General features: G+C 29.8%; 2 protein-coding genes across 2 annotated transcripts in view; one reads left to right on the top strand and one right to left on the bottom strand.

Annotated features, from left to right (window-relative positions):
* LOC117179951 (THAP domain-containing protein 5-like) overlaps positions 1–3,763 on the top strand; it is a 5,744-nt gene extending 1,981 nt beyond the window's left edge. Inside the window, exon 7 of the mRNA XM_033372188.1 lies at positions 2,982–3,763. Within this exon, the coding sequence (XP_033228079.1) occupies positions 2,982–3,629 (648 nt within the window). The 3' untranslated portion in view covers positions 3,630–3,763. The remainder of the gene's footprint in view (positions 1–2,981) is intronic.
* Positions 3,764–4,421: 658 nt separating this feature from the next.
* LOC117180156 lies at positions 4,422–11,273 on the bottom strand. The gene is made up of 3 exons (XM_033372505.1): positions 11,030–11,273; positions 4,853–5,081; positions 4,422–4,632 (listed from the first exon to the last, which is right to left on the bottom strand). The coding sequence occupies exons 1-3, from the start codon at positions 11,170–11,172 to the stop codon at positions 4,549–4,551; spliced, it is 456 nt and encodes a 151-aa protein (XP_033228396.1). The 5' UTR covers positions 11,173–11,273; the 3' UTR covers positions 4,422–4,548.
* Positions 11,274–11,481: the final 208 nt, after the last annotated feature.

Below are 11,481 nucleotides of genomic sequence, written 5' to 3'. Positions count from 1 at the left end.
AATATTTTTAATCTCTTCAAAACTGTGTGTATTATTAAATATCTTCTAAACTGACTTGGAATCATTCCCAATTTTTTTCAATCTTTCAAAATAAAAAAATTTCTTTTCAAACTTTCAGATTTAAAAAAAAATGTTTAGAAATCTTGAAATGTGTTGACATCTCTTTAATTTTTCTTAAAAAATGTAATTTTTAAAATAAAAAATCAGTTTCAATTTGTCCTGGAGTTTCAAGACAATTCTTCTATTATCGGTAAAATTGTCAAAATCCTTAAAAAGCGTCAAAGTTTTATTTTGAAATCTTCAAAAACGTTCATTTTAATTTAACTTGTTTAAAATTCAAAATTTAAGAAATTTAAATTAGATTAAAATCCAAATTAAAAATCCTATTTAAGGGCAGATAGCACAGCCAAATACCTATATTACCGACCTCACTTTATCAGTTCACTGAATAATTTTTTGAACCTAACAACTTTTTTTGTAAATAAAATATCGAGCTGAAACTTTGGAAAATATCTTAAGAGTGCAATAAAGTACTTTTAGGTACTGCATTTTGGTAGGAAATTCACTGAAAATTATTTTATCTTTTTTCTGAACATCGACATTTTTTGAACGTTCGAACTTTTTTTATACATAAAATATCGGTCTCAAACTTTGAGAAATGCAAGAACCGAAAGAAAACTACGTTTAAGTACATGGCTTAATAATAAAAGATGTAAAAAAAATTTTAACTATCAATTCCACCGGCATCAGCTGGTAACGTTGTACACGAAAATACGAACCCTGGCGGCCACTAGACGAGGCTCTAGAGGGTTCGTATTTTCGTGTACAACGTTACCGGCTGATTACGGTGGAATTGATAGTTGAAATTTTTTGTTCAATCTTTTATTATTAAGCTTTGTTCTTAAACGTAGTTTTCTTTCGGCTTTTGCATTTTTCAAAGTTTGAGACCGATATTTTATGTATAAAAAAAGTTCAAACGTTAAAAAAATGTCGAGGTTAAGAAAAAAGATGAAATAATTTTCAGTGAAGTTCCTACCAACATGCAGTACCTAAAGGTACTTTATTGCACTTTAATACATTTTCTAAAGTTTCAGCTCGATATTTTATTTACAAAAAAAGTTCTTAGGTTCAAAAAAACATTCAGTGAACTGATAAAGTGAGGTCGGTAATATAGGTATTTAGCTGTGTCACATGCCCTTAACGTCCAATAATCAAAATGATGCAAACTCCTGTTAAAAAAAAAAAAACAAGAATCCAAATTTGGTCCTTGGATTCTTGTTTTTTTTTTTAACAGGATTTTGCATTGTTTAAATTCTTTTCAAGGTTGAAATTAATTTTGAAGGCTTAAAAAACTTTTTAATATCGCTTAAACTTGCATATTTCTTATAAAATCCTGTAAACTAGCATAAACTGGAAAATTCCTAGAATTTTGAAAAAGTGACTAGATTTTTTTTTGTGCACACACTTCAAAGTCTTAATAATTGTTTTAGTACTTCATGGCGAATTTTAAATTTACGAATTGATACGATTTGATTGTTTACTAATGAACAAAATATGATAATTTCAAAATTTTTAAAAATCCCATAATAATAGTAATGAGATTTGTTTAGGATTCAATCTTTTTTTTTAAACTTTACATTTCTTGGTGGAAATAATTTCAATTTTTGTTTTATTCCTTCCAAATGTACACTTTTTGCGTAATTTGTTCTAGTATGTCTTAATTTATTTAATTCACAACAGACATGCATACATCATCCGTTTTTAAAACCCCGGTGTCATGGTTCTTTAATTTTGCATCTTCCAAAATCTTGCAAATCTTAGTATTGTATCAGTTTGGAGTGGGCAAGTATTATCCCTCTTAAAAATAGTCTAAAAATGTTGTCATTTTTCACGAATCTCTCGCCGTTTTCGAGATATTTCCAAATTTTAGAAATCTGAATACTCTGGAAAAATTTTCTGCAAAAAGCGACAGGTTTCTGAGACTGTAACGTTTTAATATAAAATTGGAAAAAGTTATCGATTTGGGGTTCTACATTTTTCTAATTTTTTTTATGTCCACATATTCATAAAAATTTGTAGAAATTCATTATACTCGTACAAAAATTTATTAAAGTCATGAAAAACTAAATCTTTATTTTGGATGTTTATAGATTCTTATGTTTTTCGTAGATTAATAATAATTATAACTTTCGAAAAAAAAATACTAAAATGGATTAGAAATTAAACCTTCATTTTGGAATCATAATTTTCTTAATTATTTATTCGCAATGTATTGTATTTGTTCATAATTATATGTATTCATTTTTTAATGAAAAAATATATAGGCCATAAACTAGCATTTGCAGATTCTACATTTTCGTTATGTGATCTAGAAATTGATCATTTTTTCCTAAAAACGTATTAAAAATAATGGAAAAATAAACCTATATTACGGGGCTATAGCTTTCTCCTATATTTTTTTCGTATGCAGAAATTTGTAATATTCTAAAAACAAAATATGAAAAACTGCTAGTTTTTATATGCTTTTTTACGTAAAATTTAGGAATTTGTAATTACCTACAAAAAGTATACAAAATTTATATTGTGTTTTGTTGTAGATGTTTATAATTTTTCTTAAAAAATTTTTCTTTCTCAAGAAAAATCATAAAACTTCATGCTTATTCATTAAAAAATAAAAATCTTGAGTTTTTATATTTTGTAATATTCTATGCCGAACTTTAACAAAATATTTAATTTTCTACGTTCATCTGTAAAAACGGGGTTTTCCTAGAATGTTGTAATTAGTCGTAAAAAAATGTTTCCACCAGGACTTGCATTGATTAATAATTGTACAAGAAATTGTTGATTATCTTTTTTGCGACCAGTAAAATGTGTTGAAATCGAACAGAATTGATTGGATTTAAAAAAAGTTGACCTGACATTAATTATAAAAGTTTATCTGGAAAATACCAATGCCAATGATTTGTCTTTTTGATTTTCAGGAATCTCTTCTTCAACAAAATTTCGAACCCAAGGTTCCAGATGGAATTCCGATTGAATCGATACAAGAAGAATTTAAATTAGTTAACAGGCCAATATTTCCTCCTATGACAGAGGAACAAATGAAGAAACGTATTGATTCCCAGGGAAAGAAGATCCTTCAGCTTAAGAAGAAATTAACAAAACTCAGATTCGCGGATAGAAAACTAAATCGTCAAAATAGTCTCTACCAAACCATCGTACGAAGTTTATTTTCGGAAGATCAAATTGAATTGCTTATGTCTAAACAAATGAGTGAGAAATATGCAAGATCTAAAAAATGGTCCGTTTCTACAATTGAAAAAGCAAACAACTTTAAATCAATTGCTGGAAATGTGGGATACCTTGAATTGTTGAAACTCGGGTACCCTTTTCCATCTCTTAGAACTTTGAATAGGGAAAAATCGAAACTTAGTAAATGGCAAAAAAGTTCGAGTCCGACTTCAGGCGATATTTCAAGAAATGTTTCAAAGAATCTTTCGAAAAATGTTGCAAAAAGGAAGGTTACAGTTCCCAAGAAAATTAACGGTGAACTAATTATTGATGGAAAAAATCCAGACGCAGAAAAGGAGAGTCAAGAAAAGAGATCGAAGACTGAAGTTGAATCTTAGTTCAGAAAACTATTTTTTAAGATGTATAAATTGTTTGAATGTAAATATGTCGAGTTAATCAAACGTATTCCTTTTGTAAATAATTTAAAGTAATTTATTTTCTTTCCAAATTAAAGTACTATTTTGCTTTTTTTTCAATTCACTCGTAAAGTAGAAAGTTTCTTTTCTTAATCACTGCCAGCATTTTTTGTGAAGTTCTGGATATCTAGCATTTTTTCGGAGAAGTAGATTGACAAAGAGATGAGCAATCTTCTGGAGGGCAGCTCATAACTGCTGGGCAACTCTGAGGAGGGCTTTCTGGTTTTCTGAAATGAAATAAAATTAAAAGAATATCAATTTAACTTTTGTAAAAGACATATGTTTTTACTAGAGAATTTTAATATTTGAGAAGAATATTGTACAAAGTTTGAAAGCTCTTTTTTAATTAGTCAAGATTATAAATGAAGCTTAGATTGTTCAAAATCTGTAATAAGTGGCTTAATACTTACGGAATGCATTTATTAGGTTTGTCGACGATTCCTATCGTTCCTCCCATTCCTAATTTTCTGTTCTTGTCGAGTTTCGGCTTTTCTTTCTTTTTCCCTTGGTCTTTCTTACTTGGCTTTTTTTATTTTATGTATAATGTAAAGTTAATGGAGATAAAATTTTGAAGTGACAACGGGTAGGTTTTTTTTTGTTTTAACACATGAAGAATACGCGCTCATTTTTTAAAAAATTCGATAAATTTTTCTCTTTCGAGAAATAAAATAATTTCAGTCAATAGTTTATTAGTCAACTTTATTTGTAGTTTATAATTTAATTTTTAACAAGTCCCTATAGGTAACATTTATTTCAAAAATGATTGCTGAATTTCTTTTTAATTAATGAAAAACAGAAATTACAAGATGGAGTATTCGGATGAAGTCTTGAGCTCAACTATTTAATGGTAAGGCCTTGGACACTGGGTTGCCAAACAACTTGGCTGGGGACAGCAATCAGGTCCTCTTCGATACCATTTATCCGACTAATTACATTAAAAAACAAAGAAAATATTATAATTTATCACATTTAGTCACAAATAAAATAATGTAGGAGAGAAATTTGAACCGCCCAAACCACAATTCTCAATTTTTCTCATGAAGTAATTTACATTTTCTTTTTTTATCATTTAAAAATAATAATAAGTGTATATCTCATATGATGAAGGGTGAAATGAATTTTTTTCAAGAAAATAATTAACTTACACCCTGGATGTAGTAACTTCGACCAGGCATTGGGTAAGCCAGGTCAGGAAGACAGTCTGTTAAATTTGATCGAACCATAATTTCAGCAGTTGAACTATAAGTGATTAATGGCCTTTTGGAAGGAAAAGTCCAGGCCGGTTTACATTCGTGAGGACTTGGTTTTACATGCCGAGCTTCAGGATCATTTCTACAATCGTATTTCACACACAACGTTGGTTTCTTGCCACGTCTGAAATTTGTATTGAAAATTAATATAAGTGACAAATTAATACAATTATAAACAGGCGGCAGAGCCCTAGGGGGCACAAGGGACAATGCGTTCCCCAGAAATCAACCAGGGAGGGACAAAGTACAGTGAAACTCTGAGACTAGGCCGGTTTTGGGGCTTACCCAGATAGAGTGCTGTTTCGTAGAAAACGCTTTTGTTTGTTCATGCCTGAGCGACTCCCTCCATTAAATGTCTCATAGATCCATATAGACCTTCTATAAGTATCTAATTGTTCCTAATGGTTTCTATTGGTAGTGCTACTTAGACAAAATTTGCCACATAGAAAATCTACAAGTATCAATATGAATTTCTTTGTGATGTATTCTATATAGATTTCTTATTAGAATTTGAGATGGTTTCTGAATGGAATTCCAAGAGCGTCCCTTTTGTTATAAGTATTTATATGGATATCCATACAAGATTTTCCTGTCGACACACAGTCCCTAAGCATTTACATGGATTTATATGAATGCCCCTAACATGTAATCTGTATGAAATTACAAAGAAGATTTGAAGCGATTTCTATATCGATATACAAATAAGATTTTTTTAACATTGTGCTAATTCCCTACTTCTATATGGTTTTATATGTATTCTCCTGCTATATAATCTATATGAAAATGCAAACAGGATTTTAAGTGATTTCTATATGGATTTTATAAGTGGGACTTTTCTGATGACGCGCTAATTACCTACTTCTATATGGATTTATATGTATCTTTCTAACATGTACTCTATATGGAGTTATAAAGCAGATTTGATGCGGTTTCTATATAGATATACAAATAAGATGCTTTTAACATTGTGCTAATTCCCTACTTCTATATGGTTTTATATGTATTCTCGTGACATGTAATCTATATGAAATTGCAAACAGGATTTTAACTGATTTCTATATGGATTTTAAAAGTAGGACCTTTCTGACGACGCACTCATTTCCTACTTCAATATGGATCTATATGGGTGAAAAGGGAAAGGAAACGGGGGAAAGACAAAAATAAAAGGGGAAAGAGAAGAATAGGAAAAAGAACAATGGTAAAGGGAACCATTCCCTTTACCCTTTTCTCATCCCCTTGCATTTTTCTTTCCCCTTTACCAATCCCCTTCACAGTTTTCCTTCCCCCTTCCCCCTTTTATTCTCCTATTCCTCTTTAGCGGTTCCGCTTTCCCATTACACCATTTACCCTTTCCCCTTATCTTCATTTCCTCGTTCCCTCTACTTTTTCCTATTCTCTACGTTCTCTTTTTATTTTTCCAATTTTCGCCTTTTCCTTTGCCCTTTCCCTTTTCTCATTTTTTCTTTCCCTTGTCCTTTCCCCCCTTCCATTTTGCTGTTTCTCTTTCCCGTTTAACCTTTCCCTTTTCATCGTTTCTCCGTTCCTTTCAACCTTTTTTCTCTTTTACCCATTTTCTTTTTCCCCTTTTCTTTTCCTCTTTCAATTTTCACCCTTTCTCATATTCCCTTTTGGAAAAACGGAAAGGGGGAAATGGAAAAATGAGAAAATGGGTGAAGGGAACGGGAAAAGTTGATGTTAGTGAGTGTCGACCAGGTAAAAAATTCAAATAATAGATCTTAAATTGTCGGTATACTGGTCCAAAAAATCTCTTTATTAATAGACGTTTCGCCCTTCGACGGGAGGGCCTCTTCAGTGAAATAAAACTATGTACATAGCTATGTCATAATTCGATAGAGATAGTCCTTGTTAACTTACTGAACCATGTCAAGTCAATTAAATAAAAACTGCTTGCTTATTATATAATTGTCAAATTAGTAAAAGTTAAAATAGCAAAAAAATAAGAAGTTAAAAAGATATGTTGGCTTCCATGCTGGCCTTATAAGAATGTTATATTAACATTCTTATAAGGCGAACATGGAAGCCAACATATCTTTTTAACTTCTTATTTTTTAGCTATTTTAACTTTTACTAATTTGACAATTATATAATAAGCAAACAGTTTTTATTTAATTGACTTGACATGGTTCACTCCATAAAATTAAAAAGAACTATGTCTATCGAATTATTACATATGGCTATGTATATAGTTGTATTTCACTGAAGAGGCCCTCCGTCGAAGGGCGAATTGTGTTTCGATGAAAGCTCGGAGGAGGCATACGTCTTTCTCGTAAATGGTAAGTATAATTCGCAGTGTTATTATAGGATATAACCGAGAAAATGGTATTATTGCCGCAGCCATAGGAAGAAATACATTTTCCATTAGAATTATAAATATACTACAAACCTAATAATTGTCGTTTATAGTTAGAAAAATTCATATTTTTGATAGCAGATTGAAGTTGAAAAAAGTGATATTCACAAATTAAATTATAAAACCATAGTTGCAATAACTAGCAGTTAAAATTACATCAGTTGCAAAACAGTTAAGAAAAATTACCGGTTTCAATGGGAAGGTGCAATGACAGAAAAAACAATTGAATGCAGTGCTTCGCGATTCAGTATCAAATGACGTAATTACACGCGCCGAAGTTCATGATGATGATAAAATTCCTAAACCTTATATAATTTGTTTGATCACAAGGAAATATCAATGTTGTTTCTCTTTCAGCTTAGAATAAAAAATAAATATCTAATTTTATGTTTAATGTATAAAATGTATAGGGCGTGAAGTGAATGCGAATTTATTTTTATTTTGCTCTTTCGACCATGGAAGTTTTTCCTATTTTCTATGGGAAAAATTAGAAATACGTAGAATGAACATAGACAGAATGTCTTTACTATTGTATTTTGTAAACTTTACAGTCTGTCTTTTTTAGGGATTATAATAAGTTCTTTTGGTATAAGTGCAATTATTTAATCATTTATTTTATATTTCAATAAACATAATAACTTGAGAGTTTAATATTCACAATAGTAATTCTTGCAATAGTGCCTCTATATCCTGGCTTGCTATTGCTATTATATATATGTATATTTATTTATTTATATTATTAAAAATTCATATTTTTTGGTCGAAAATTAATCTAGTTTAGCTGAGAATGCAAAAATTTCATAGAAAATGAAACTTTTCGGTCAAAAATTTATATTTTTGGTGTGTATTAAACTATTTGGTTAAAAATTAAACTATTTTTAATAAAATATAACTTTTTCGTAGAAAATCAGCTTTCTTGTTAGTAAATAATTTTCTTGCTAGAAAATTCATCTTTTTGGTTTTTCTGTAGAAAATTCGTTTTGTTTTTGGGTAAAAATAATTTTTTTAATTCAGAATGTAACTGTTCTAAATTGGTTCAAAATTGAGGTTTTTGATCGAGATCTGATTTTTTCTAACTGAAAATTTATATATATATATATATATATATATTTGTCTTTTTTGTTGAAAAGGTATATTTTAGGGTTGAGTGTTCAACCAGTCTCAGATAATTCGTCCGTTTAGTTTTAATTCTGAACATTTTTGTTGCAAATTGTATAGAGTTCGGGTATTTTGGTAGCTCATTATAATCTTCTTGCTTGTTGCTAGTTCTCAAGATACTGGTCGTCATCACAACAATGACAACACCTCATTATGACGAAAATGTAAGCAAATGCATGTGAACATAATGAATTGCATATCTTTTCTTGTGAAAAATATGTTTGTGTGTGGCACATATATGTATGTGGTTTGTGATTTAAGCTATTTCGCAACCACACATTTATAAAACTAATTCATATAGTAATCTAATATTACATTTAATTAATAAAACGAATGCGCCTCGCTTTTTCTATTTAGATAATTTGGGTCAATTAAAAATATAAGTAGCGAATTCAAATTCACGAAAATTCGTGCAGCCCCCTTCACGATCTGTTGACTCTGCCACTGATTCCAACTCAGATGACGGTGCAAACCCAAAATCAAAGGTGTGTTTTATAGAACTTCTGTGTTTTCTTTATAAATAAATATAAATAAATTACAAAATTCGAAATTATGTTTTTTTCATGAGAGTCAATGAGGCATTTCCCCAGAAGAAATAAAGACACCAACAGAGGAGTATAGAAACCACCCCATAGTGGCTATTGGCGATTCCATATAGAGCTACGTAGGCCCAGCAGTCTATCAGAATCAATGAGGCATTTCCCCAGAAGAAATAAATATACCAACAGAAGCATATAGAAAATACCTCAGGGGCTGTTGGCAATTCCATATAGGGCCATATAGAACCAGAATCCCATGAGAATCAATGTGACATTCACCGAAACGAAGTAAAAATACCAACAGAAGCATATAGAAAACACCTCAGTTGCTTTCGGTAATTCCATATAGAGCCGCATAGACTCAGAGTCTATCATATACCTTGACTAAAAGCAGTACTTTGCGTGTTGAGCTTTCTTCTATATGCTTCAGTAGGTTCTTTTATGGATGGTAATATTTGTAAAATTAATTAAATCTTTGTGGAATATTTGGGAAATCATTGAAATATTTGCACACTCTTTGAAGTCTACCTGCAATTTTTATGAAAATTTTTTAATTTATCCCAAATCTTTGTTAAATATTTGAAATCTTAGTTAAAACTTTGGGAAATTGTTGAAATATTTGATATTTGTGAACTTACTGAAATATTTGTGAAATCTTTCGGAAATCGTTGAAGTCTTTGTGAAACCCTGTTGAAAATTCCTATATAGAATCCTGTATAGAATATCCTACATAGGAACGTTGCAAGAACCTGCACATGATCCTATGAGGGTTCCTATGTAGGTTCTGACGTATGTCTCCTTCAACGAAAAAGGAGAAGGATCTTATGTAGGTTCCTGTACATTTTACTGGTCATCGTGAAATGGCTGAAATAGGATACGTGGTTCGAATTCAGTGGAAGAGTGGCTATAAATTTTTAAATACCTATATTATCTTGCCTCGATGGTTCGAATCCTCAGAGTTGTGTGAATTTATAAATAAATTTAAATTTAAATCACACATTTAAAATTTTTCCCTACACAATTTTCTATGCAGAAACCTCCTGTGTCATTTTATATACATGGAAATTATTCTTGTATACATAGGTTCCTACAGGAATCTACTTAAGATCCTTGTTACTTTTCCTTGAAGGGAGTCAGACGTCAGAACCCACATAGGAACCCTCATATAGAATCATGTACACGTTCTTACAAAGATCCTATGCAGGATTCTATACAGGATTCTATATAGGAATTTTTAACAGGGAATCTTTTAAATCTATCTGAAATATTTGTCTAATATTTTAAATCTTTGAAATCATTCTGATATCTTTAGAAATCTTTTCAAAATATGTGAAATATTTTTGAAATATTTCTTAATATTTGTAAAATTATTGAATTCACTGTGAAATATTTTGATTCTATCCGAAAACCTTGCGAAGTATTTGAAATCTTTAAAAAATCATTGAAATCTTTAGAAAATTACTGAAATATTTAACGAAATATTTTTAAAATATTTGATATTATTTGTGAAATTATTTAAATCTTTGTAAAATCTTTCGGAAATCATTGAAATCTTTGTACACACTTTGAAATCTTTTGGAAAGCTTTGTCAAATAATTGAAGTGTTTCTGCAATCTTTTTAATCCACCCGAAATATGTGTGAAATTTTTTAAATCTCTGTGAAATATTTGTAAATAATTTCTAAAAGATTTGTGAAATCTTTCTGAAATGTTTGGCAATCTTTGCGAAATATTTCAAATATTTTGTAATATTTGTGAAATTTGTGAAATGTTTGGAAAATCATTTAAATATTTGTGAAATCTTTTAAAAATCATTGAAATGTTTTAAGTCTGTCGAAAGTCTTTACGAAACCTTCAAAATGTTTGAAAAATCGTTGGGAAATCATTAGAGAAGTAGTCGGTTCCCGGTTCCAACTTAAAGTTTTAAATGTATTTCAAAGTATTTAATTACAAAAAATATTAATCTTCATAAAAAGTTACTTAAATGCCATAAAATTAGACATACAAACGGTCCATTTGCGAAAAAATATTTTTTACTCTTTGGAGTTCATTGCCACTGCTGGTTACTCTATTTGAAAATCCCCAATTTCCGATAGCTTCTACAACTCCAGTGCCATTTCCTCGTGAAAAATCATAAACACATGTCATTTTTTATCTATCTTGATTAGAAATTATTTGAAGAGGTTGTTTTGAAATTTTTACTATTTTAATTTTTTAATTGTCACATTGTAAGGTTAAACTAAAAGTGTTACATTTTGACTCATTTTGATTGATGAAAAAATAAAAGCAGGTCACGTTTTTATTTTTATTATTATCAGAGATTATCATCTCTGTTAACAAAATGTATTTTTCAAAACTTAAAACATGGATTTTTTCATTCATAAAATAAGCATATGCATCGTTTTTTGCAATACAAATAAAGAATTTTTTAATTCTTTCAAAAGAGTCACATAAATG

This window comes from Belonocnema kinseyi, chromosome 9 (assembly GCF_010883055.1).
Source record: "Belonocnema kinseyi isolate 2016_QV_RU_SX_M_011 chromosome 9, B_treatae_v1, whole genome shotgun sequence".
NCBI classification, from domain to species: Eukaryota; Metazoa; Arthropoda; class Insecta; order Hymenoptera; family Cynipidae; genus Belonocnema; species Belonocnema kinseyi.
The sequence above is the reverse complement of the archived record's forward strand: the minus strand, read 5'-3'. Positions and strand labels throughout refer to the sequence as shown.

Excerpts from the sequence above, each read along its gene's own strand:
- LOC117180156 (XM_033372505.1), bottom strand. The coding sequence starts at position 11,172 with ATGACATGTGTTTATGATTTTTCACGAGGAAATGGCACTGGAGTTGTA. Across the intron at positions 5,082-11,029 it reads TTTTCGCAAATGGACCGTTT|ACGTGGCAAGAAACCAACGT; the intron begins GTATGTCTAATT and ends TACAAATTTCAG. Across the intron at positions 4,633-4,852 it reads GAAGTTACTACATCCAGGGT|TCGGATAAATGGTATCGAAG; the intron begins GTAAGTTAATTA and ends TAATGTAATTAG.